The 21,516-nt window shown below is 40.0% G+C and overlaps 2 protein-coding genes across 2 annotated transcripts in view; both read right to left on the bottom strand.

Annotated features, from left to right (window-relative positions):
- The window catches only part of LOC137620454 (microtubule-associated protein futsch-like), a 150,973-nt gene extending 142,345 nt beyond the window's left edge, over positions 1-8,628 (bottom strand). The window contains exon 1 of the mRNA XM_068350611.1: positions 8,557-8,628. Within this exon, the coding sequence (XP_068206712.1) occupies positions 8,557-8,628 (72 nt within the window). The remainder of the gene's footprint in view (positions 1-8,556) is intronic.
- A 1,531-nt stretch (positions 8,629-10,159) lies between these two features.
- On the bottom strand, positions 10,160-20,999 carry LOC137621068 (tyrosine-protein kinase STK-like). Its single transcript, XM_068351506.1, has 9 exons — positions 20,820-20,999; positions 19,860-20,022; positions 19,574-19,672; positions 18,963-19,095; positions 17,588-17,879; positions 16,111-16,370; positions 14,636-14,789; positions 12,645-12,776; positions 10,160-11,817 (listed from the first exon to the last, which is right to left on the bottom strand). Exons 1-9 carry the CDS (start codon positions 20,857-20,859, stop codon positions 11,609-11,611), a joined length of 1,482 nt encoding a protein of 493 aa, XP_068207607.1. The 5' UTR covers positions 20,860-20,999; the 3' UTR covers positions 10,160-11,608.
- Positions 21,000-21,516: the final 517 nt, after the last annotated feature.

A 21,516-nucleotide genomic window follows, 5' to 3' on the forward strand; every position in this document is an offset into this window, starting at 1 on the left:
TGGGGGGATTTAAAATCTTAAAATCACGCGGCCAGCAAAAGTATGCCTAGCGCACGTAAACAAAGGGTTAGTTCGGATGGTTTGTTTGACACTGGCTTTATCTACAGAAACATCTTAACTAGATGTTGCCTAACCTAACCTTTGGCTGTATATAAAAAAAATGTTATTTTCATTAGTAAAATAAATTTTTGAATATACTTACCCGATAATCATGTAGCTGTGAACTCCGTTGCCCGACAGAATTCTACGGGAGGGATACGCCAGCTATCACTATACTAGAAGGGGGTGTACTCACCAGCGCCACCTGTGGCCAGGTACTGCAGTACTTCTTGTTGACACCACCTCACTTTTTCCTCGGTCCACTGGTTCTCTATGGGGAGGAAGGGCGGGTCAATTAAATCATGATTATCGGGTAAGTATATTCAAAAATTTATTTTACTAATGAAAATAACATTTTTCAATATTAAACTTACCCGATAATCATGTAGCTGATTCACACCCAGGGGGGTGGGTGAAAACCAGTGTACATGACTAAAGGATAGCTAAGTATCCCGTATATCATATAATCAGTTATTTCAGAATAACAATGAAATAATAAGTACCTGGTAAGGAAGTCGACTTGAACCGTTACTCTGCCTTTATTAAGTTCGTCTTCCTTACTGAGCGCAGCGTTTCTCTTAGGAGGCTGAATCAACTCTAAGGTGCTAAAGTATATAGGGCTGCAACCCCTACTAAAGGACCTCTACACAACCTCTAACCCAGGCGCTTCTCAAGAATGAATTGACCACCCGCCAAATCAAAAGGATGCGGAAGGCTTCTTAGCCTACCGTAACAACCATAAAAACAACAATAAAAGCATTCAAGAGAAAGGTTAAAAAAGGTTATGGGATTAAGGGAATGTAGTGGCTGAGCCCTCACCTACTACTGCACTCGCTGCTACGAATGGTCCCAGGGTGTAGCAGTTCTCGTAAAGAGACTGGACATCTTTAAGATAAAATGATGCAAACACTGACTTGCTCCTCCAATAAGTTGCATCCATTATGCTCTGCAGAGAACGGTTCTTATTAAAGGCCATCGAAGTGGCTACGGCTCTCACTTCGTGGGTCCTTACCTTCAGCAAAGCAAGGTCTTCCTCCTTCATATGAGAATGGGCTTCTCTAATCAGAAGCCTTATATAATACGAAAGTCCGTTTTTGGACATGGGCATCGAAGGTTTCTTGATTGCACACCATAAGGCTTCTGACTGTCCTCGTATAGGTTTTGACCTATTAAGATAATATTTCAGAGCTCTGACAGGGCAAAGAACTCTTTCTAGCTCGTTACCTACCATGTTGGAAAGGCTAGGAATTTCAAACGATCTAGGCCAAGGACGTGAAGGAAGTTCATTCTTAGCTAAAAATCCGAGCTGTAAAGAACATGTTGCAGATTCGGATGTGAACCCAATGTTCTTGCTGAAGGCATGAACCTCACTGACTCTTTTAGCTGTTGCAAGGCAGACGAGGAAAAGAGTCTTGAGGGTAAGGTCCTTGAAGGAAGCTGACTGGAGAGGTTCGAACCTAGGCGACATAAGGAACCTTAAGACTACGTCTAGATTCCAGCCTGGAGTGGGTAAACGACGTTCTTTAGCAGTCTCAAAAGACTTAAGGATGTCTTGAAGGTCCTTGTTGGAAGAAAGGTCCAAACCTCTGTGGCGGAGAACTGAAGCCAACATACTCCTGTACCCTTTAATCGTAGGAGCCGAAAGGGATCTCTCATTCCTTAGATGTAATAGGAAGTCAGCTATTTGGGTTACAGAGGTATTGGTGGATGAAACTGCATTGGCTCTACACCAGCTCCGGAAGACTTCCCACTTGGATTGGTAGACTCTACGAGTGGATACCCTCCTTGCTCTGGCAATCGCACTGGCTGCCTCCTTCGAAAAGCCTCTAGCTCTAGCGAATCTTTCGACAGTCTGAAGGCAGTCAGCCGAAGAGCGTGGAGGTTTGGGTGCAACTTGTCTACGTGAGGTTGACGTAGAAGGTCCACTCTTAGAGGAAGAGTCCTGGGGATGTCGACCAGCCATTGTAGTACCTCTGTGAACCATTCTCTTGCAGGCCAAAGGGGAGCAACCAGCGTCAGCCGTGTCCCTTCGTGCGAGATGAACTTTTGAATGACTCTGTTGATGATCTTGAACGGTGGGAATGCGTAAAGGTCGAGATGGGACCAATTCAGCAGAAAAGCATCCACATGAACTGCTGCTGGGTCTGGAACTGGGGAACAGTACAAAGGAAGTCTCTTGGTCATGGAGGTGGCAAACAGATCTATTGTAGGCTGACCCCACAAGGTCCAAATTCTGTTGCACACGCTCTTGTGAAGGGTCCATTCCGTGGGGATGACCTGATCTTTTCTGCTTAGGCGATCTGCTGAGACGTTCATGTTGCCCTGAATGAACCTCGTTACTAGGGTGAGGTTTAGACTTCTTGACCAAATGAGGAGGTCCCTTGCGATCTCGTACAGGTTCCTCGAATGGGTCCCTCCCTGCTTGGAGATGTAAGCTAAGGCTGTGGTGTTGTCGGAGTTCACCTCCACCACCTTGCCTAGCAGGAGGGACTTGAAGTTCAATAGGGCCAAATGAACTGCCAGGAGCTCCTTGCAGTTGATGTGGAGCATTACCTGTTCCTTGTTCCCCGTTCCCGAGCATTCCTGTCCGTTCAAGGTCGCGCCCCAGCCCGAGTCTGATGCATCCGAGAAGAGATGAAGATTGGGGGTCTGAATCGCTAACGATAGGCCCTCTTTGAGAAGGAGGTTGGTCTTCCACCACAAGAGAGTGGTCTTCATCTCTTTGGTGACCGGGATAGAGACTGCTTCGAGCGTCAAATCCTTGTCCCAATGAGCTGCTAGATGGAATTGAAGAGGGCGGAGGTGGAGTCTCCCTAACTCGACGAACAGGGCTAACGATGACAGGGTCCCTGTGAGACTCATCCACTGTCTCACCGAGCAACTGCTCCTCTTCAGCATGCTCAGGATGCAATCTAGGGCTTGGCTTATCCTTGGGGCCGATGGAAAAGCCCGAAAATCCTGACTCCGAATCTCCATTCCCAGGTAAACAATGGATTGGGAGGGAATGAGCTGGGACTTTTCGAAGTTGACTAACAGACCCAGTTCCTTGATCAAGTCCAAAGTCCAGTTGAGACTCTCCAGACAGCGACGACTCGTGGAGGCTCTCAACAGCCAGTCGTCTAAGTAAAGGGAGGCTCTGATGTCGGATAAGTGGAGGAATTTTGCAATATTCCTCATCAGAAGCGTAAACACCATAGGAGCTGTGCTTAGGCCAAAACACAGGGCTTGGAATTGGTACACAACCTTTCCAAAAACGAATCTCAGGAAAGGTTGGGAGTCTGGATGAATAGGAACGTGAAAGTATGCGTCTTTCAGATCCAACGAGACCATCCAGTCCTCCTGCCTGACCGCTGCTAGGACCGACTTCGTCGTCTCCATAGTGAACGTCTGCTTGGTGACATAAGCATTGAGCGCGCTGACGTCCAGCACCGGTCTCCAACCTCCTGTCTTCTTGGCCACCAGAAAGAGACGGTTGTAGAAGCCCGGGGATTGATGGTCCCGGACTATAACCACTGCCTTCTTCTGTAACAGGAGCGACACCTCCTGGTGCAACGCTAGCCTCTTGTCCTTTTCCTTGTAGTTGGGAGAGAGGTTGATGGGAGAAGTGGTCAGAGGGGGTTTGCGGCAGAATGGTATCCTGTAACCCTCCCTCAGCCACCTGACAGACTGGGCGTCTGCACCTCTCTTTTCCCAAGCTTGCCAGAAGATCTTGAGTCTGGCTCCTACTGCTGTCTGGAGAGGAGGAGAGTCAGTGTTTGCCTTGAGAAGTCTTGGAACCTTTCCTAGACTTGCTCCTGGAAGAGTCTGGACGGGAGCTTCCTCGGCTGGGGGCTCTACCACGAAAGGGCGGAATAAACCTCGTAGCAGGCGTATCAGCAACTGGGGTGCGGTAAGTCCTGGGGACTGAGGGAGCAACCTTAGTCTTACGAGCTGAAGAGGCCACAAGATCATGAGTGTCTTTCTGAATCATTGCCGCAGACAAGTCCTTGATAAGTTCTTCGGGAAACAAGAACTTAGAAAGCGGAGCGAAAAGGAGTTGAGACCTTTGACAAGGTGTGATGCTGGAAGAAAGGAAGGTACAAAATGCTCCCTTTTCTTAAGAACTCCTGACACAAAAATTGAAGCAAGCTCGCCAGATCCATCCCTAATAGCTTTATCCATGCAGGACATTAAAAGCATGGCCGAGTCTTTGTCCGCAGGGGAGGTCTTCTTGCTAAGGGCCCCCAGGCACCAGTCTAGAAAATTGAACATCTCAAAGGCACGAAATACACCCTTTAGTAAGTGGTCTAGATCGGAGAAGGTCCAGCAAACCTTAGAGCGCCTCATTGCTGTTCTACGAGGAGAGTCGACCAAACTCGAGAAGTCAGCCTGGGCAGAGGCAGGTACTCCCAAGCCTGGTTCCTCTCCTGTGGCATACCATACGCCCGCTTTAGAAGTGAGCTTAGTCGGTGGGAACATAAAGGAAGTCTTCCCTAGTTGCTGCTTAGACTGCAACCACTCCCCTAAAATTCTTAAAGCTCTCTTAGAGGACCTTGCAAAGACGAGCTTAGTATATGTTGACTTGACAGGCTGCATGCCCAGCGAAAACTCAGATGGCGGAGAGCGGGGGGTAGCAGAGACAAAATGGTCCGGGTATACCTCTCTGAAAAGAGCCAGGACCTTACGAAAGTCAATAGGTGGAGGAGAAGACTTGGATTCTTCCACGTCTGATGAGCGATCCAGGTGCGCAGCTTCCTCATCAGAAACCTCATCACCAGAGTGTAGCGAAGTGAGAGGTAATGGAACAGTGGTATGCTGAACAGCAGAATCTGAACAAGCGGGTGCAACAACGCTTGTGGTTTCATCCTCAAGTCTCTGTTGATGAGATAAAACCTGAGGTTCAGGCTGCAAAGGCTGGTCAAAAAGAGTAGCGGAAGGTAGGCGCATGGGTTGAGGAGGCTGACTCCTGGCATGAGTGTCTTGACTCAAGAGTTGCGCTTGCTGTAAGGGTTGCGGATGCGCAGTAGCAGGTTCCTGAGGAACGAGTTGAGGTTCCTGAGGTGTGAGCTGCGAGAGTTGAGGTAGCGGCTGCGCAGAACGCAGTTCTTGTCTCGCGAGTTGAGGTTCCTGAGGCGCAAGGCTAAGGTGTTGAGGCTCTCGCCTTGAGGAGGGTTGAGGTCGCTGCAGCGAGTGCTGAGGTGGCTGCCTCATGGATGGAAGAGGTTGTCGTACCTCAACAGATTGTTGCCTCGCTGGTGGAACCGCAAGCGAAAGCGGAGGAAGAAAGGCATAAGCTTCCTGCTCCCATTGCTGAGGTTGCCTTAAGGAAGGCGGAGGTAGCTGCACACCGCTGGAAACTGGCAACTCAGTACGCAGTAAGGTATCCTGAGGAGCCTCAACTTCGTACGCCTGGCAGACTGGACTGCGGTTAGGCGGAGCGAACGCAGGAGGAGGCGTAACCTTCTCAGCCTGACACTCACGCATTAAGACTGCAAGCTGTGACTGCATGGACTGCAGCACAGTCAACTTGGGGTCGACAGACGCTAAGGTCTGCTGAGGCAAAGCCTTAACAGAAGATGAGGTCTGTTGCGGCATCACCTTACCCCTCTTAGGAGGAGTGCAGTCACCTGATGACTGCGGAGAGTCAGAGCTAATCCAATGACTGCAACCAGGTTGAGCTCTTGAGGTCTGGACTTTGCGTTTGAGAGGTCTTGAGACCTGAGTCCAGCGTTTTCTCCCTGACAATTCTTCAGCAGACGAGTAAAAGACGGGCTCAATCGTCTGCGGGTGGGAGTGACGGTCTTTGTAAGACACGCCCGCAACCACCGAGGATACTTCTGTGCGCCGATCAAGGCCTGCCGAACCCTTTTGCCCTTCGACATTGCTTCTCCCCTGGGCTTGGGAGTTTGCAAGAGGTCCCGGACTGGGAGGACGACTGGCACGCACAGAAGTACCCTCACGCACCACACTGACACTGACACTAGCACTTGGCACTGCACTGACACTAGCACTTGTCACAGCACTGGCACTATTACCTCCCACTGCACTTTTGACCTTAAGTTCCTTGACTTCGGCCATAAGAGACTTATGATCACTAACCACCGATTCCACTTTGTCACCTAAAGCCTGAATGGCACGCAAAACAACAGACATATCAGGTTGAGGGCAAATAGTAGGTTCGGGGGTAGCCACTACAGGGGGAGGAAAAGGTAGGGGATCATGAGGTGAGGAAAAAAGTGAAGAGCGAGAAGAACTCCTCCTAACTCTCTCTCTCTAACTTGGTTGAATATTTCAAGAATCGGACAAATTCAAGTTCCGAAAGTCCGGCGCATTCCTCACATCGATCTTCCAACTGACAGGGTCTTTCCCTACAGTCAGAACAAGCGGTGTGAGGATCTACCGAGGCCTTCGGAATACGCCTATTACAAGACCTACATCGTCTATGGGGTGGGGCTTGTGAAATGTCAGACATCTTGAATCAAAGAGTTAGCCAAGGGGGATTCCAAATCAAGCAAAAAGATCGTTAACCATTAATCAGAAATAAATAAAAGCTATCTAAGCTAATATAGAAGTTTTCCAGTATAGCGACAGCCGAAATCTGAGAGAAATACTTCACCAAAAGCCGTGAACAATACTCCAAGATCATAAGCGTATCCCATGAATGTCTTGCCGGAAGCACGACAGAGGAAAAAGTGAGGTGGTGTCAACAAGAAGTACTTGAGTACCTGGCCACAGGTGGCGCTGGTGAGTACACCCCCTTCTAGTATAGTGATAGCTGGCGTATCCCTCCCGTAGAATTCTGTCGGGCAACGGAGTTGACAGCTACATGATTATCGGGTAAGATTAATATTGAAAAATTAGTATTCGGCATAATTTCAGGACGTGTCCCAACGAACTAACAATCTTAACAAGAGGTTAAAAATGAAGATTGTTGGGATTAGCGAAAACGTAAGTCCGAACATCAATAGCTGTTCAAGCATGCCACCAGCTGATAGGCGAACAGAGCGCCGTCCAACAGGTGTTATTATAGTCAGGCAGGATACAATGCTTGGGGGGAAATTTTACGATCGAGTAACTTGGCCGTGGCTTAGGCGGACGACGCATTGTAACGACCTTTCCCTAACCTAACAATTCATGATAATTATCATAGCAGTGTCAAATGTCACTATAAATGACGTGTCCCAACTAATTACAAACTTAACAAAGGGGTAAAAATGTATAATGATGGGACAGAATTAAATTGTTAAAACGAACGATTCTTAGCCTGGGATGACACGGGCTCTATCTATCGGGAAAGTTGGAAACTAAGTAGGAGCTAACCGTGACTTGCGTTCAGACCATGCTGAACTTAGAAAATATTGCTGTGGTAAAGGTGAATTATATTGTTTATTTAAAATGATGAAATAACATCATATTATGGTATATTGGATCATAGTAAGGAACATCTTCCCATAAGGAAAAATGATTTGGCTAGTAATAAGAAAGATATCGCCCTGTCCTTAAAAACTACATTCACCCCTTTTCTTTTTTGGCGAGCGCAGAGAAAACCATTAGATTTCGGTAGTATTTTGATATTGTCCTTAATGGTTTTTGCTGCGCCGTGCGCTCGCTTCGCTTGCGAAGAGAAAAATCATCAAGCTCCTACATACTGGCTGGGTGGTATTCTACCGAAATATTACCTCGAGTTCCTTGTGAGGTAAACAGACATACTTAAAATATTTTCAGAAGTAAGAGCCTTTGCAGTTTAATGGGACCGGTGTGACGGTCTGAACGATCTCCCGGTCTCAGAATTCTCCTTGATAATCTGCGCATGCACGAACATTACCGTTTGCCTGTGCATACGAAGTTGATGTTTTATTTTCCTGTAATGTTAGCGTGCGCAGCTCAACATTACCGCTTGCCAGTACATACGAGCTTGATGTTTTATTTTCATGCGAGCGAAGCGAGCTAATGGCGGAAAAGAACCATTATACAATGTCAAGGAGAATTCTGAGACCAGGGGATTGTTCAGACCGTCACACCGGCTGAAAAGTCAAAATTTAAAATTTACAGATGAAAGAACACCACCTAACCTATGGTTCCCCAACTATCCTAATCTAGTAGCCATATCGGTACCTACCTACCTACCTACCTACCGGGGGGGGGGGGGCTACGCACCCCAACCACCCCTTGACTAGAGTATTCTTACCCTAACCTGTACCAAGGAACATTTACCCAAAGACGTATCACATATTTTGATAAAACCATTTTATATAGGAAGGGAAATGAGGGATACGAACGCCTAACCTTATTTTATCGAAGATAAGGCTTATATAAAGGTTACGGTGGAAAATTGGACAAGAGATTGGTTACGCTATCCGGGTAGCGAAAGAGTATTGGTCGATGTCTTCATGTGGACTTTATTATTATAAATACAAATAAAATTAACACAAAATAATATACTCGGAATACTTATGCATATATTGGATAACTACTTACCACAGGTTTAATTATATTAACACTCAGAAACACGAAATTATCGATAATATTGATGGAATCGTTGTACGACATGCCAGACAGACAGGTTTGACAGCGCGCCACGCGCATGCGCAGCATACATTACTAATCACAGTAGTAGTAAAAGAAAGGGCCGGATTTGAACCGGCTCTCCTTTTTTGTTACAGCTGCAAACACTATTCATATATGTAGATCTTGATTAGAACTACTGTATTAGCATAGGATTTTTTTATGTTTCATACATTTATAACATAAATACATGTAACATAAACTTTGCAAACACTATTCATATATGTAGATTTTGATTAGAACAACTGTATTAGCATATAATCTTTTTATGTTTCATACATTTATAACATAAATACATGTAACATAAACTTTTTCTTATAATATAGCGTGCTATTCATAATTCTAACAAGTATTTCTTAGTCTTAGTGTATTCAAAACATCATATTTTATCTTTTTTATAATGTCAAGTTTTTTTTTTTTTATATCTAAAACTATGCTCGGTGTCGTATCTGTCCTTACTTGGATTATGTATATTGCTTTCCAAATTAGCAAAATTGTTTATATTTTCATTGTAGCAGTCTTTTTATTCTAAGATATTGGTTCAGCATATAGTTTATTCACATTTAGTTGGGAGTAATTTCACATATTTTCATTATATCAATAAGCACTGTATAATTTTTCTTTTCATGGCCTTCTTTCATATATATTTTTTGTTCATATACATCAAGGCTATAGGAAAGTATAGGCCTATGCATAATTGTCATCAAACATAGGAAAGCAGTCAACGATTATTGAAGTTTTCGTCATAAATCTATCAATAAATGGATCGGAAATAAAAAATCATAAGAAAAGAAGGAATGTAGGCAAATGGAGCATGTGAAAATAATTAGAAAAGAAACAATTATCTTAATCCTCTATTTGAAACAAATATCATCATCATCATCATCATCATCATCATATCCTCCTATGCCTGTTGCAGCAAAGGGCCTCAGTTAACTTTATTTGGAAGTATGTACTGCACTGTACAAGAAACTCAATGATTTTCTTTCATTTTCTAGGATCACGTGCAGTCTAGAAACATACAGCAGAGATTCATATATATATATATATATATATATATATATATATATATATATATATATATATATATATATATATATATATATATATATATATATATATATATATATAAACTAAGTAACTGTGAAGAAAGTAATAATAGGGTGAAAAATAAACATAACAACATGTGTCCATTGGTGGGGAAGTATATCTGTTAAGGCCCAAATACACTGATTGTATAATATCTGTATTTGTTCAAGCACACACACACACACACACACACACACACACACACACACACACATATATATATATATATATATATATATATATATATATATATATATATATATATACTGTATATATACAGAGAGAGAGAGAGAGAGAGAGAGAGAGAGAGAGAGAGAGAGAGAGAGAGAGAGAGAGAGAGAGAGAGAGAGTGTGTGTGTGTGTATAAAGGGCTGTGTGTACATGTATATTAAACAATGACAAAAATACACACATATTATCACTCATTTAATCCTACTTCTGTACAAAACTTGATTCATTAACTTGACCATTTCATGGGATGGTTCAAATCTCACGTATTTTGCCCTTTTTAAACATCTTTCCATCCATTTATTTTCATATTCAAAGGCATATTGAAGACTTTGTTATAGTAATTATTATTTTCACAACAAAAATAACAGTCGTAACTTTAAGTATAAATATTAGTGCTCTAGTCAGATATCACAACACAAAAATTATTAACAGCGTAATTGGCTATGACGTCATCAGGGGCGGGGCTTATTTTGCCAGGAATCTTTACAGCGACTGTAATTGTTAAATAAAACTAAAATGATGTCCCAAATCTGTCATGGCTCGTTATGAAATCAGAACTGTATATCGTTTTTAGTCAATTGTAGTCAATCAAGAGTCCCATCACTACGGGTTCTAGAGCTTTTAAATACACAACCCAAAAACTTAATTTATTTCTTATTTACAATAAATATCTTCATCCACTTCTCCTTCATAGAATTCCAATAGATAATTCTTACAGCTATTGTTATATTTCACCGTATATTATGATAATCTTTCGCCTCATTGGAACATAAAGTCTCTAAAATGATATCAAACATTACCCATTAAAGCTTTAAAGGCCGCTCATTAATGGCAGAGGCAAACAGGACAACATATATTTTTCGAAATCAAAAATATGTCATTTTTTTAACCTGTTTCTGTTGAAATTGGAATGTCTGGTCATACTTCTTGCTGGCACTGTTCCCTTGTAATGTCTTTTCTCATTCACACATCTAACTTAGGTTTTTTCTGGTATCTATATTTTCATGGCTAAACATGCTGCTATCATTAATAAGACTTGTGGAATACTTTATCTAGATTCTTGAGAATTCATTGCAAAATTTATTGAGGATACCAAAGAATTTCCTAGGCGATTCATGATAACTGTTGAGAGATCACTATATGTGATGCAGTAGGAATGTTTTTTTTTGCACCAATAGTGGAAAATAAAGCATAAGCGTTGTACGAACCACATTAAAATAAACGCAACATACGTCATGGTTTTTAAAATTCACTTCAAGCAAAGTTCGTTAAGCCAGACACTATTTCTTGGGCGCTTCATCTGAGACATTCTGCTTCAGAAAATGTCAGTAATTTTCTTTCTATGTCACCTTATTCCAAGTAGGTCACTTTGATTCCTTCGATCGTATCACATTTACTCATGAATTCACATGCCACAATTTCTATATTCTCTGAAATATTTCCCTACGAATTAAATTCACCCGATGTAGTAACTAGAGTACTTGGATTGCCAAGCACCCATCCTAAGGTGCTGTCCTCTGTTCCGGTCGGTCTTGTTGGCACGGGCCTTTCCCTTGGTTGGCCCGTAGGCATCTGTTCCACGCATCACAGACTAACACAATGACAAGACTTTCTTTGACAGTTTCTTAAACTTCTCGGGTCCCTGTTATTCTATTTGCGGTATGTAATAGGACGTTTCCTGGTACACGAAAAAATTCTGCAGTTGCTGGTGGAGGAACTCAAACGTTGGCCTCTGGTGCGCAGTTTTATTCCAGCAGGAAAGCATGATTTCGTACATGAAGTCTGGACAGTCGCTGGGTTGTTTCATGCGGTAGCCGTCTCTTACCTGGGTTATGTAGTCTTCGACGCTAAAGGCTGGGTGAAAAGGAGAAATATGCAGTTAGATATATTATCATTACTTCTATTATTACTAGCTAAGCTAAAGCATTAGATGAAAAACAGGATGCTACAAACCCTACAGGGCTCCAATAGGGAAAGTAGCTCATTTTACACTATCTATGACTTCTCACAAAAACCAAATGTAGGCAGTAGTAACATGGTAATACTTTGTCTCAACTATGCATAAACTCCTCGGTAAATTACTAAATTGACTTTGGTTATTAGTTATATCAGTTTAGAAAACTTAAAAGGTTTAAAGGCAGATCAGGAATGGTAAAGGCGAGGGGCAGTGACAATGCCCTAACTATAGTCAATTTCTTTTAGCGAGGCATATTTGCATCGACTCGCAGCGGTGCCCTATTAGCTCGGTAAAGTTTCCTGATCGCTGATTGGTTGGACAAGATAATTCTAACCAATCAGCGATCAGGAAACTTTTCCGAGCTAAAAGGGCACCGCTGCGAGTCGGTGCAAATATGCCTCGCTAAAAGAAATGGACTATAGTAGGACAATGCCCTAACTAGTAGGATAATGCCCTAACTAGCAGGACAATGCCCAAGAGACTGACCATATATACATATAATCAGCACCAAGCCAGGACCAGGGAGGGCCAGGTACTGGCTGCTGATAACTAAGCAGGTAGACCTAAAGGCACCTCCCAAATCCCACATCCTTAGCTCACAAGGATGGTGGGGTTGCAGACACTACAAGAAACTATCGAGCTAGAGCATGACTCGAACCCCAGCCCGGAGAAGCGCTAGGCGGGGACGCTTCCAATAGGCTACAACAACCCTTAAAAGACTCACCAGGATACGGGACTTCGCCGCCAGTAAATATCTCGTAGCATAGGATACCGAAGGACCAGACATCTGACTTGATGGTGAAGGAATTCTTCAAGAAGGCCTCAGGAGGTGTCCATTTCAGTGCAAATTTCACTTCTGAAAGAAATATAAACTTTTAGTAAAAACTTAGAATTCAAGACATCAATTTCTAAGAATAACTGTATTCAGAAAGAGAGAGAGAGAGAGAGAGAGAGAGAGAGAGAGAGAGAGAGAGAGAGAGAGAGAGAGAGAGAGAGAGAGAGAGAGAGAGAGAGATATAGCATTTAGGATATACAGTATGATACACAGTATTCTAGAAGTTTCATTCCAGCTGTGACCAAGTTGTGGAATGGTCTTCCTAATTAGGTAGCTGGTTCGGTGGAACTTCTAAAGTTCAAACTTGCAGCAATTTTTTTGTGTGTGTGTTGAACAGACTGATCTAAGTCTATTCTTATAGTTTATTTACGAAAGATCTATTTTATGTTGTTACTGTTCTTAAAATATGTTATCTTAACTGTTCATTACATCTTTTGTAGTTCATTTATTTCCTTATTTTATTTCCTCAATGGGCCATTTTTCTCTATCGGGGCCCTTGGGCTTATAACATCTTGCTTTTCCAACTAGGGTTGTAGCTTAGCCGGTAATAATAATAATAAATCTTCGAAATCTTAATAACAATAATTTTTTCTTTAATATGATTAGTTATCAATTAAACCATTGGGAGAAATGTTCGAGAATTGTGTTTTATTTTATATAACTTAAAATTAGCCTATAAACATACATGATCTCCTTATAAGTATAAAAATGGTTAAACAAATTGCTAGAATGCTAACCCAGCCACTGATATGTGTTGAGATATCTTTTTTCCGTTTAATGCATATAATAAGGGATTTGAATTAGAATTTTATATTCCTTATAGTTTTTGAGTTCTATTGCTTTGAAAATTGCAAAACAAACACAATTTTTTTTCAAAAAAACTCCATTAACTCAAAAAATTAAAAAGCTATCGGAGAAGCTTTACTGTAAGGTTAATGTGTGTATCAAATCTCATTTAAATCCGAGCATAAATACTATAACCCTCAAATTGTCCCCTTAACTTGGTGGGAAAAGATGTAGACAAACAATAAGAAGTCTGCTAGAATCCTAGACTTCGTTTAAACATTCTAGAATGTTAAAAACTAAAACTTCTAAAGAACATACTATAACCCTTAATGGAAAATGAATAAATATGTAAAATAATACGTACTGGAAGAGGCATTGTACTCGCCCTCCTGAAGTCTGCTAGAATCCTAGATTTCGTTTAAACATTCTAGAATGTTAAAAAACTAAACCTTCTAAAGGACAAACTATAACCCCTAATGGAAAATGAATAAATATGGAAAATAATAATACGTACTGGAAGAGGCATTGTACTCGCCCTCCTGAAGAATGCTAGAATCAGTTCGTTTAAACATTCTAAAATTTTAAAAACTAAAACTTCTAAAGGAGAAACTATAACCCTTAATGGAAAATGAATAAATTAAATAATAATACGTACTGGAAGAGGCATTGTACTTGCCCTCCTGCAGAATCCTAGAATCAGTTCGTTTAAACATTCAAGAATGTTAAAAACTAAAACTTCTAAAGGACAAACTATAACCCTTTATGGAAAATGAATAAATTAAATAATAATACGTACTGGAAGAGGCATTGTACTCGCCCTCCTGAAGTCTGCTAGAATCCTAGACTTCGTTTAAACATTCTAGAATGTTAAAAACTAAAACTTCTAAAGGAGAAACTATAACCCCTAATGGAAAATGAATAAATATGGAAAATAATAATACGTACTGGAAGAGGCATTGTACTCGCTCTCCTGAAGTCTGCTAGAATCCTAGACTTCGTTTAAACATTCTAGAATGTTAAAAACTAAAACTTCTAAAGAAGAAACTATAACCCCTAATGGAAAATGAATAAATATGGAAAATAATAATACGTACTGGAAGAGGCATTGTACTCGCCCTCCTGCAGAATCCTGGCAAGACCGAAGTCTGCAATCTTGCAGTTTATGGATTCTCCAACAAGGACATTCCGAGCCGCCAAGTCCCGGTGAATAAGTCGCTTCCTTTCGAGATAACACATGCCGTTTGCTACCTGAAAGAATGGCGTATTTTAATTATTATTAACATTAATATCATTATTACTAGTTAAGCTATAATCCTAGTTGGAAAATCAAGAGCTCCATCAGGGGGAATAGCCTAGTGAGGGAAGGAAATAAGGCAGGGTTGCCAGGCGTACGATAATTATCGTACATGTACGATACCTTAGAGATAATATATATATATATATATATATATATATATATACTGTATATATATATATATATATATATATATATATATATATATATATATATATATATATATACAGGTATATATATATATATATATATATATATATATATATATATATATATATATATATATATATATATATATATATATATATATATATATATATATATATATATATATATATATATATATATATATATATATATATATATATATATATATATATATATATATATATATATATATATATATATATATATATATATATATATATATATATATATATATATATATATATATAGATATATATATATATATATATATATATATATATATATATATATATATATATATATATATATATATATGTGTGTGTGTGTGTGTGTGTGTGTGTGTGTGTGTGGGTGTGTGTTCATTAAACAATTATACTAAAATACCTTGAAATAAGTTATTTATGTTACTCCTAAATAATCATGTTGAAAGTGTGTTCGATAATTTTGGTTAAAAAAAGGGTAATTTTAAGGTTCATGTACGATAATCCAGTGGAAATAATTAAGGACACATAGGATAGTGTGCCTGAGTGTACCTTCAAGCAAGATGCTTATGGCTGCTGATGCTAGGGACATTTGAATGATGAATTACCTGCCTATCTACTTATCCCTGTTGTTTATTTCCATTTCATGTTTGTCTGATATTGTCCTTTACTTGTTCTTAAATAGGCATTCTACTTGGACTCTGCTATCAAAGTTTACTGTTTTTTCTGACTTGGTCAGTATAAATGGGAGATCCATTTGAATAATAATACTTACTTTCCTATTTCTAATCTTGAGCTCAGACCTTTTTTTACAAAGCAAACAATCCAAATACTATTGCAACAAAGATAGACACCAATGCTTGTCGCAAGAACGTTGAACCCTTTACTCACATTGGACTGTTTACCTTCCTTTTAAGTCATCAAAATATTCCAAAATCTTCATTCCTCTAAAGTATATACTCTACTCCCCAACCAGAGGTCCTTCAATATCATTATTCAAAGCGTTTAGATATCTTGATTATTTGTAAGCAAGGAAATAAACAGACATAAAGTATTATCCAGAATGGACACAACAAAGTAAGTATACCTGCAAAGCAAAGCTGACTCTGATATTATCTGGAAGATCTTCGTTTTCCTCTCTCCTCAAGAAATCGAGGAGGGACCCGTTCTTCAGGTACTCAGTGATGATGTAGATCGTATCCTTTGTCGTACAGATGCCGTATAACACCACGATGTTCTTGTTCTTCAGCGTCTTCATGATGGCCGCTTCTTCCATGAACTGGCTCATGGACATCGAAGAACCTTTCATCAGCTTCTTGATGGCGACAGGAGTTTTATAACAATTTCCTGTTGGCGTAAAAGAAAGATATGAGGTTAGGTTAAGTGATTACTATCATTTCTATACTCTTCTGTTTTTCAGGTCGAAAATATTAATGCATTTACTTATCTTTCAAAGCTGTTTTCCCATTTCTATCGTACATGAAAACCCTTCGCACTACAGGATCTACCCATTTTACCCCCAATGGATGTACCGGTACGTCCTTGCAAAAAACTTATTTACATTTTTTGCATATTTTTTATAACCTTATGAGAAACTTCAGGCATTTTCCAAAAGAATGAGACCAACCTGACTTCTCTATGACAAAAATTAAGGCTGTTAGAGCAATCTAAAAAAATATATAAACCAAAATGTGCTTGAAAGTTCCACATAGCTTGGGGGTAAAAGGGGTAGCCTACAAAATGTGTCTGTTGTGAGCATTTTTAGGTATTTACAATATCCCACAGAGTACTCCATGTAATTGCCAGATCCATATTATCTAAATACTTGGAAAATAAAGTCTTTAGCTTTTTTCTTGAAAGCCTTAATATCTTCAGTCTTTCGGATGTCTACATTCTTGCTCCATAGTTTAGCATTGTTTTTCATAAAATTTTCTTTCCCTATTGGGATCTTTCTGTTTATAGTGTTTTGGTTTTTCAAATAGGGTTGCAGCTTAGCTAATAGTAATAATAACAGTATTATCAATAGGATATATTATCTAAGCAAGGCCACTGGAATACATTACTAGGCTTTCAAAGGTTCAGTTGGATTGAATTTAAGAATTTAGGCCACAGGGCCAGCTACTGTGGCATGAGAGGTCATTTGGTGCCCTTGTTGCTGTATGAAATAAAAGTCAAGAGATTAAAAAGTGAAATTTGGAAAAAAAAAAATGAAGCGGACATTGGGGTAAGGTTGAAGGCTCAAAAGTGAATTGATCTATGGGACAAAAGGACACTTTACTTTAAGGGTTCTTTTCCATGTCCTAAGTTAAATAAAGTTAAATAATCCCTTCTGTGCAACACATGAGGTTCATCAAGGTCACTAACCCCCTTGTGGGACTCATAGGTTAACTCCAATACCATGATTGCCAATTTATACTCATGTCATTCCCTATCAATTTAAGTAAATAAAAAATAGAGTACAGTTATGATCCTGCAATTAAAGACACTAAAGTTAGCCATACAACATAACCCATTAGTTTATTTCATTATGAAAGTATCTATATATGTCTTTCAAAAGTCCTTACCCAGCCACACTTCGCTGAAATTCCCATCGCCAATTTTCTCGACGAAGTGCAAATCCTTTATAGGAATCGCCCACTCGTTGCTCGGAGTCAAATTGTTCATGACGGGGGTGGGTTTCGCGCAGGGCATCGTGAGGTGTTCTCTTATCACGTCCCTTTCGCTTCTGTAAATCTGAGCCTCAATTAGGTCAATCAAGGTCGCATATACGGCGCACGGGTAGATGAAATAATAACCAGATGTGTTCACGAAGATACGATAGTGCGTCACTAGCTTTGTATCGTGGCGACCTTTTATCTGGTAAAAAGTATAAAAGGTTTCATATATTATACATATAAATATATATATATATATATATATATATATATATATATATATATATATATATATATATATATCATCATTGTATGTGGAAGCAATAATTTTTCTGCATTTTATGAAGAGCTATCTACTGATACAGGAAAAGAATCAAGATCATTATAGGGATATATTTTTCAACATCAATCCCTTCTATCAGGGGATGGCTCTAGAGAAGAACAACTTAATAGTCACTGTCATATTCACCTTATAGCTGTTAAATTTTAGCAACATTAGTTGCTTCATGCGCCTAAGCAGAAGGCTCATCAAACCACCCTATGCACAATGTGCCACTCGGCCAAATCTTCAAAGTACCCTTAATCTTCTTGGTTATTAAGGACTGCAGTTATAATGACAATCCAACCCTTTTTAGACTCCCCTTACCTGCTACCTCCTTGTATTTCTGAGAGATACACTCTTTTCACTAACCTATTTTCATTCATTTTTCCCACATGACCAAGCCACCTAACTCTTTCACATATGTTGGCTTTTTTTTAACAGTACTATGTATCACTATATTTTCCACATTAAGTATCCTTCCTACATTATATGTTCTATGCAAGTTCGTTTCAAAACCTTCTACGTTTTGTTTTTTATCTATCAGTCATATTTATCTTCCATAGCATATAGTTGGCTCAACACTATCTTCATGTATGTTTGCATAATTATGTACAGTGACTAACTCCATTTCCTTTCACATACTGTTTCTGTAGATGCCTGTCTGTGAGCTCTAACCCCCATGAAAATACTTTCAACTAGTGTTGGCGAGCTAAATATTTCGATGGATATGCGCACACACACAGGTTCAACCCTTCCCATAACCCTTTCCTAACTATATCCACTCTCACCAAGGTATGACCACTCCCTCTCGCCCCTACCCGAGAGACAGGGAGAGGTCCAGTAGTTATACGTTTGGCAATGCCGTTCAGCAAGACGGGAAAGAATATATATATAGCTAGACGATCACTCTTTATTACATAGGGGAGATGAGAGTAATAAAATGATTTGCGAAACCTCCTTTACCTTGACACTGAGGCTGTACTTGTGATTGTTGGAATCTCTGTAGGAGTCCCGGACCATGAAAGCCCCCACGGGGTTGCTCGGGCTCATCAGTAGAGCTTCGCATTCATCCCTGCTTATCGTTCCGAAGTACCATCTGAATAAAAATGAAGATGAACATTAACAATACACTTCTGCGTTATACTAAATGCAGTGAGAAATGTGGCAACAGTGGGGGAATCCATTTAAAACCAGGTGCTCTCCCCTACCATCCATTTCTCGCTGTGTTGAGTATAGGAAGAGCAAATGGCCTAAGATTCTAATGCATTGTAGCACTACCTGGACTTAGGAAGAGCTTAATATGATATACCTTATACCAAATAAACACTTTTAGTTAACGGTTGTGAATCCATAATTTGGAGGAAATGCCCCCTAAATGACCATTGTGCATATGTATACTAATAATTTTACTTCCATTGTCTACTTCAACATTTTGCACTTTATCTTTTCTTATATTGCGCATACTACATAAACAGTTCATCTTAAGATTCAAACATTGCTTATTTTATTTGTATTCAACAACCAAACTTCACACTTAAATATAAATATAAATTTGTGTGTGTTTCAATACTTACTCTCGGCTCTCGAGGGATGTAACTGGAGCGGTGTATGCTACGGGTATATATCCCTCTTCCTTGGTTACCTGGTGACGACCTCTCCACCAATCATCACCGCTGTGAAAAGATTGAAAAAACATAAAATATTTTGAATTGTTTCATTGTTAATTGTGTACCAAAGCTACGCATTAACCAAAGTATCAAGATCATGATTCTGTTAAATATCGTTTCAAACTGTCGTCGCGTAAGAAAAAGTTTCCAATTTGACATCGCAGTCAAAGTTTGGGCTCAGGAAACCACTTGCCTGCTGTTGAAAATTTCGAGAACATCTCCTTTCATGAACTCCACTTGATTTGGTCCAGTTGGAGTGAAGTCGTGAACGGCCACAACGAAGGGATAACTCGTGGTTCCAAATCTTCCAGCGTTCTGAGTGCTTGGGGGAGGAGGTGGTAGTCTCTCTCTCTGAGCTAGGAAGTAGGGTATAAAAAATGGCTTTCTTAGGATAATTTCATGTATAAGTGAAAGCCAATTCATGGCTTGCGTAGATCATCTCCATCTCGGTAAGATGGGGATTATGATTTAAGGGCTTTGGGCCATATGGCCCGAGGAAAATAACTTGATTCTAGGGCTTTAGGACATATGGGCCGTCAGATATGACATATCTCAAGGACTTTGGACCATATGGCCCAAGAAAAATAACATGACCCGAGGAAATTAACCTGATTCAAGGGCTTTGGGTCATATGAACCGAGGAAATTAACCTGATTCAAGGGCTTTGAGTTATATGAACCGAGGAAATTAACCTGATTCAAGGGCTTTGAGTCATATGAACCGAGGAAATTAACCTGATTCAAGGGCTTTGGGTCATATGACCCGAGGAAATTAACCTGATTCAAGGGCTTTGGGTCATATGACCCGAGGAAATTAACCTGATTCAAGGGCTTTGGGTCATATGACCCGAGGAAATTAACCTTATTTTATCATTCCTATTGGTGAGGGAAATATGCGTATTATTATTATTATTATTATTATTATTATTATTATTATTATTATTATTATTAAGCTACAACCCTAGTTGGAAAAGCAGGATGCTATAAACCTAGGATCTCCAACAGGGAAAATAGCCCAGTGAGGAAAGGATACAAGGAAAAACTAAATATTCTAAGAACAGCAACATTAAAATAAATATCTCCTACATGAGCTTCAACTCCAATTATCAAGGAAGAGGAAACACAATTTGCAAATGAGTAAAGGCCAAACTTACCTGTCTTTTTCGGGGCCCGTTTTGAACATAAAGAACCCATTTCTGCCTATTCTTAATCACTGACGTAACCTCCAATTCTTGTGAATTAAAAACGATGTCATCTCAGGCTATCTGGAAGCGCAAGGCTGATCTTGAGTATGTGAACATCTTCTTTACTTTCTTCTCGTGTGGATTCACTTCGTCCCGGTAACCTGTAGAGTAAAGGGTCGTTATGTCGTGTGGGTTGGAAAAGCAGGATGTTGTAAGCCCAAGGGCTCAATACTACATTGAGTAAAGGGTCGTTATGTGTCATGTGGGTTGGAAAAGAAGGATGTTATAAGCCCAAGGGCTCAATACTACATTGAGTAAAGGGTCGTTATGTCATGTGGGTTGGAAAAGAAGGATGTTATAAGCCCAAGGGCTCAATACTACATTGAGTAAAGGGTCGTTATGTCATGTGGGTTGGAAAAGTAGGATGTTATAAGCCCAAGGGCTCAATACTACATTGAGTAAAGGGTCGTTATGTCGTGTGGGTTGGAAAAGAAGGATGTTATAAGCCCAAGGGCTCAATACTACATTGAGTAAAGGGTCGTTATGTCATGTGGGTTGGAAAAGAAGGATGTTATAAGCCCAAGGGCTCAATACTACATTGAGTAAAGGGTCGTTATGTGGTGTGGGTTGGAAAAGTAGGATGTTATAAGCCCAAGGACTCAATACT

Source organism: Palaemon carinicauda, chromosome 27, assembly GCF_036898095.1.
Source record: "Palaemon carinicauda isolate YSFRI2023 chromosome 27, ASM3689809v2, whole genome shotgun sequence".
Classification (NCBI taxonomy): Eukaryota; Metazoa; Arthropoda; class Malacostraca; order Decapoda; family Palaemonidae; genus Palaemon; species Palaemon carinicauda.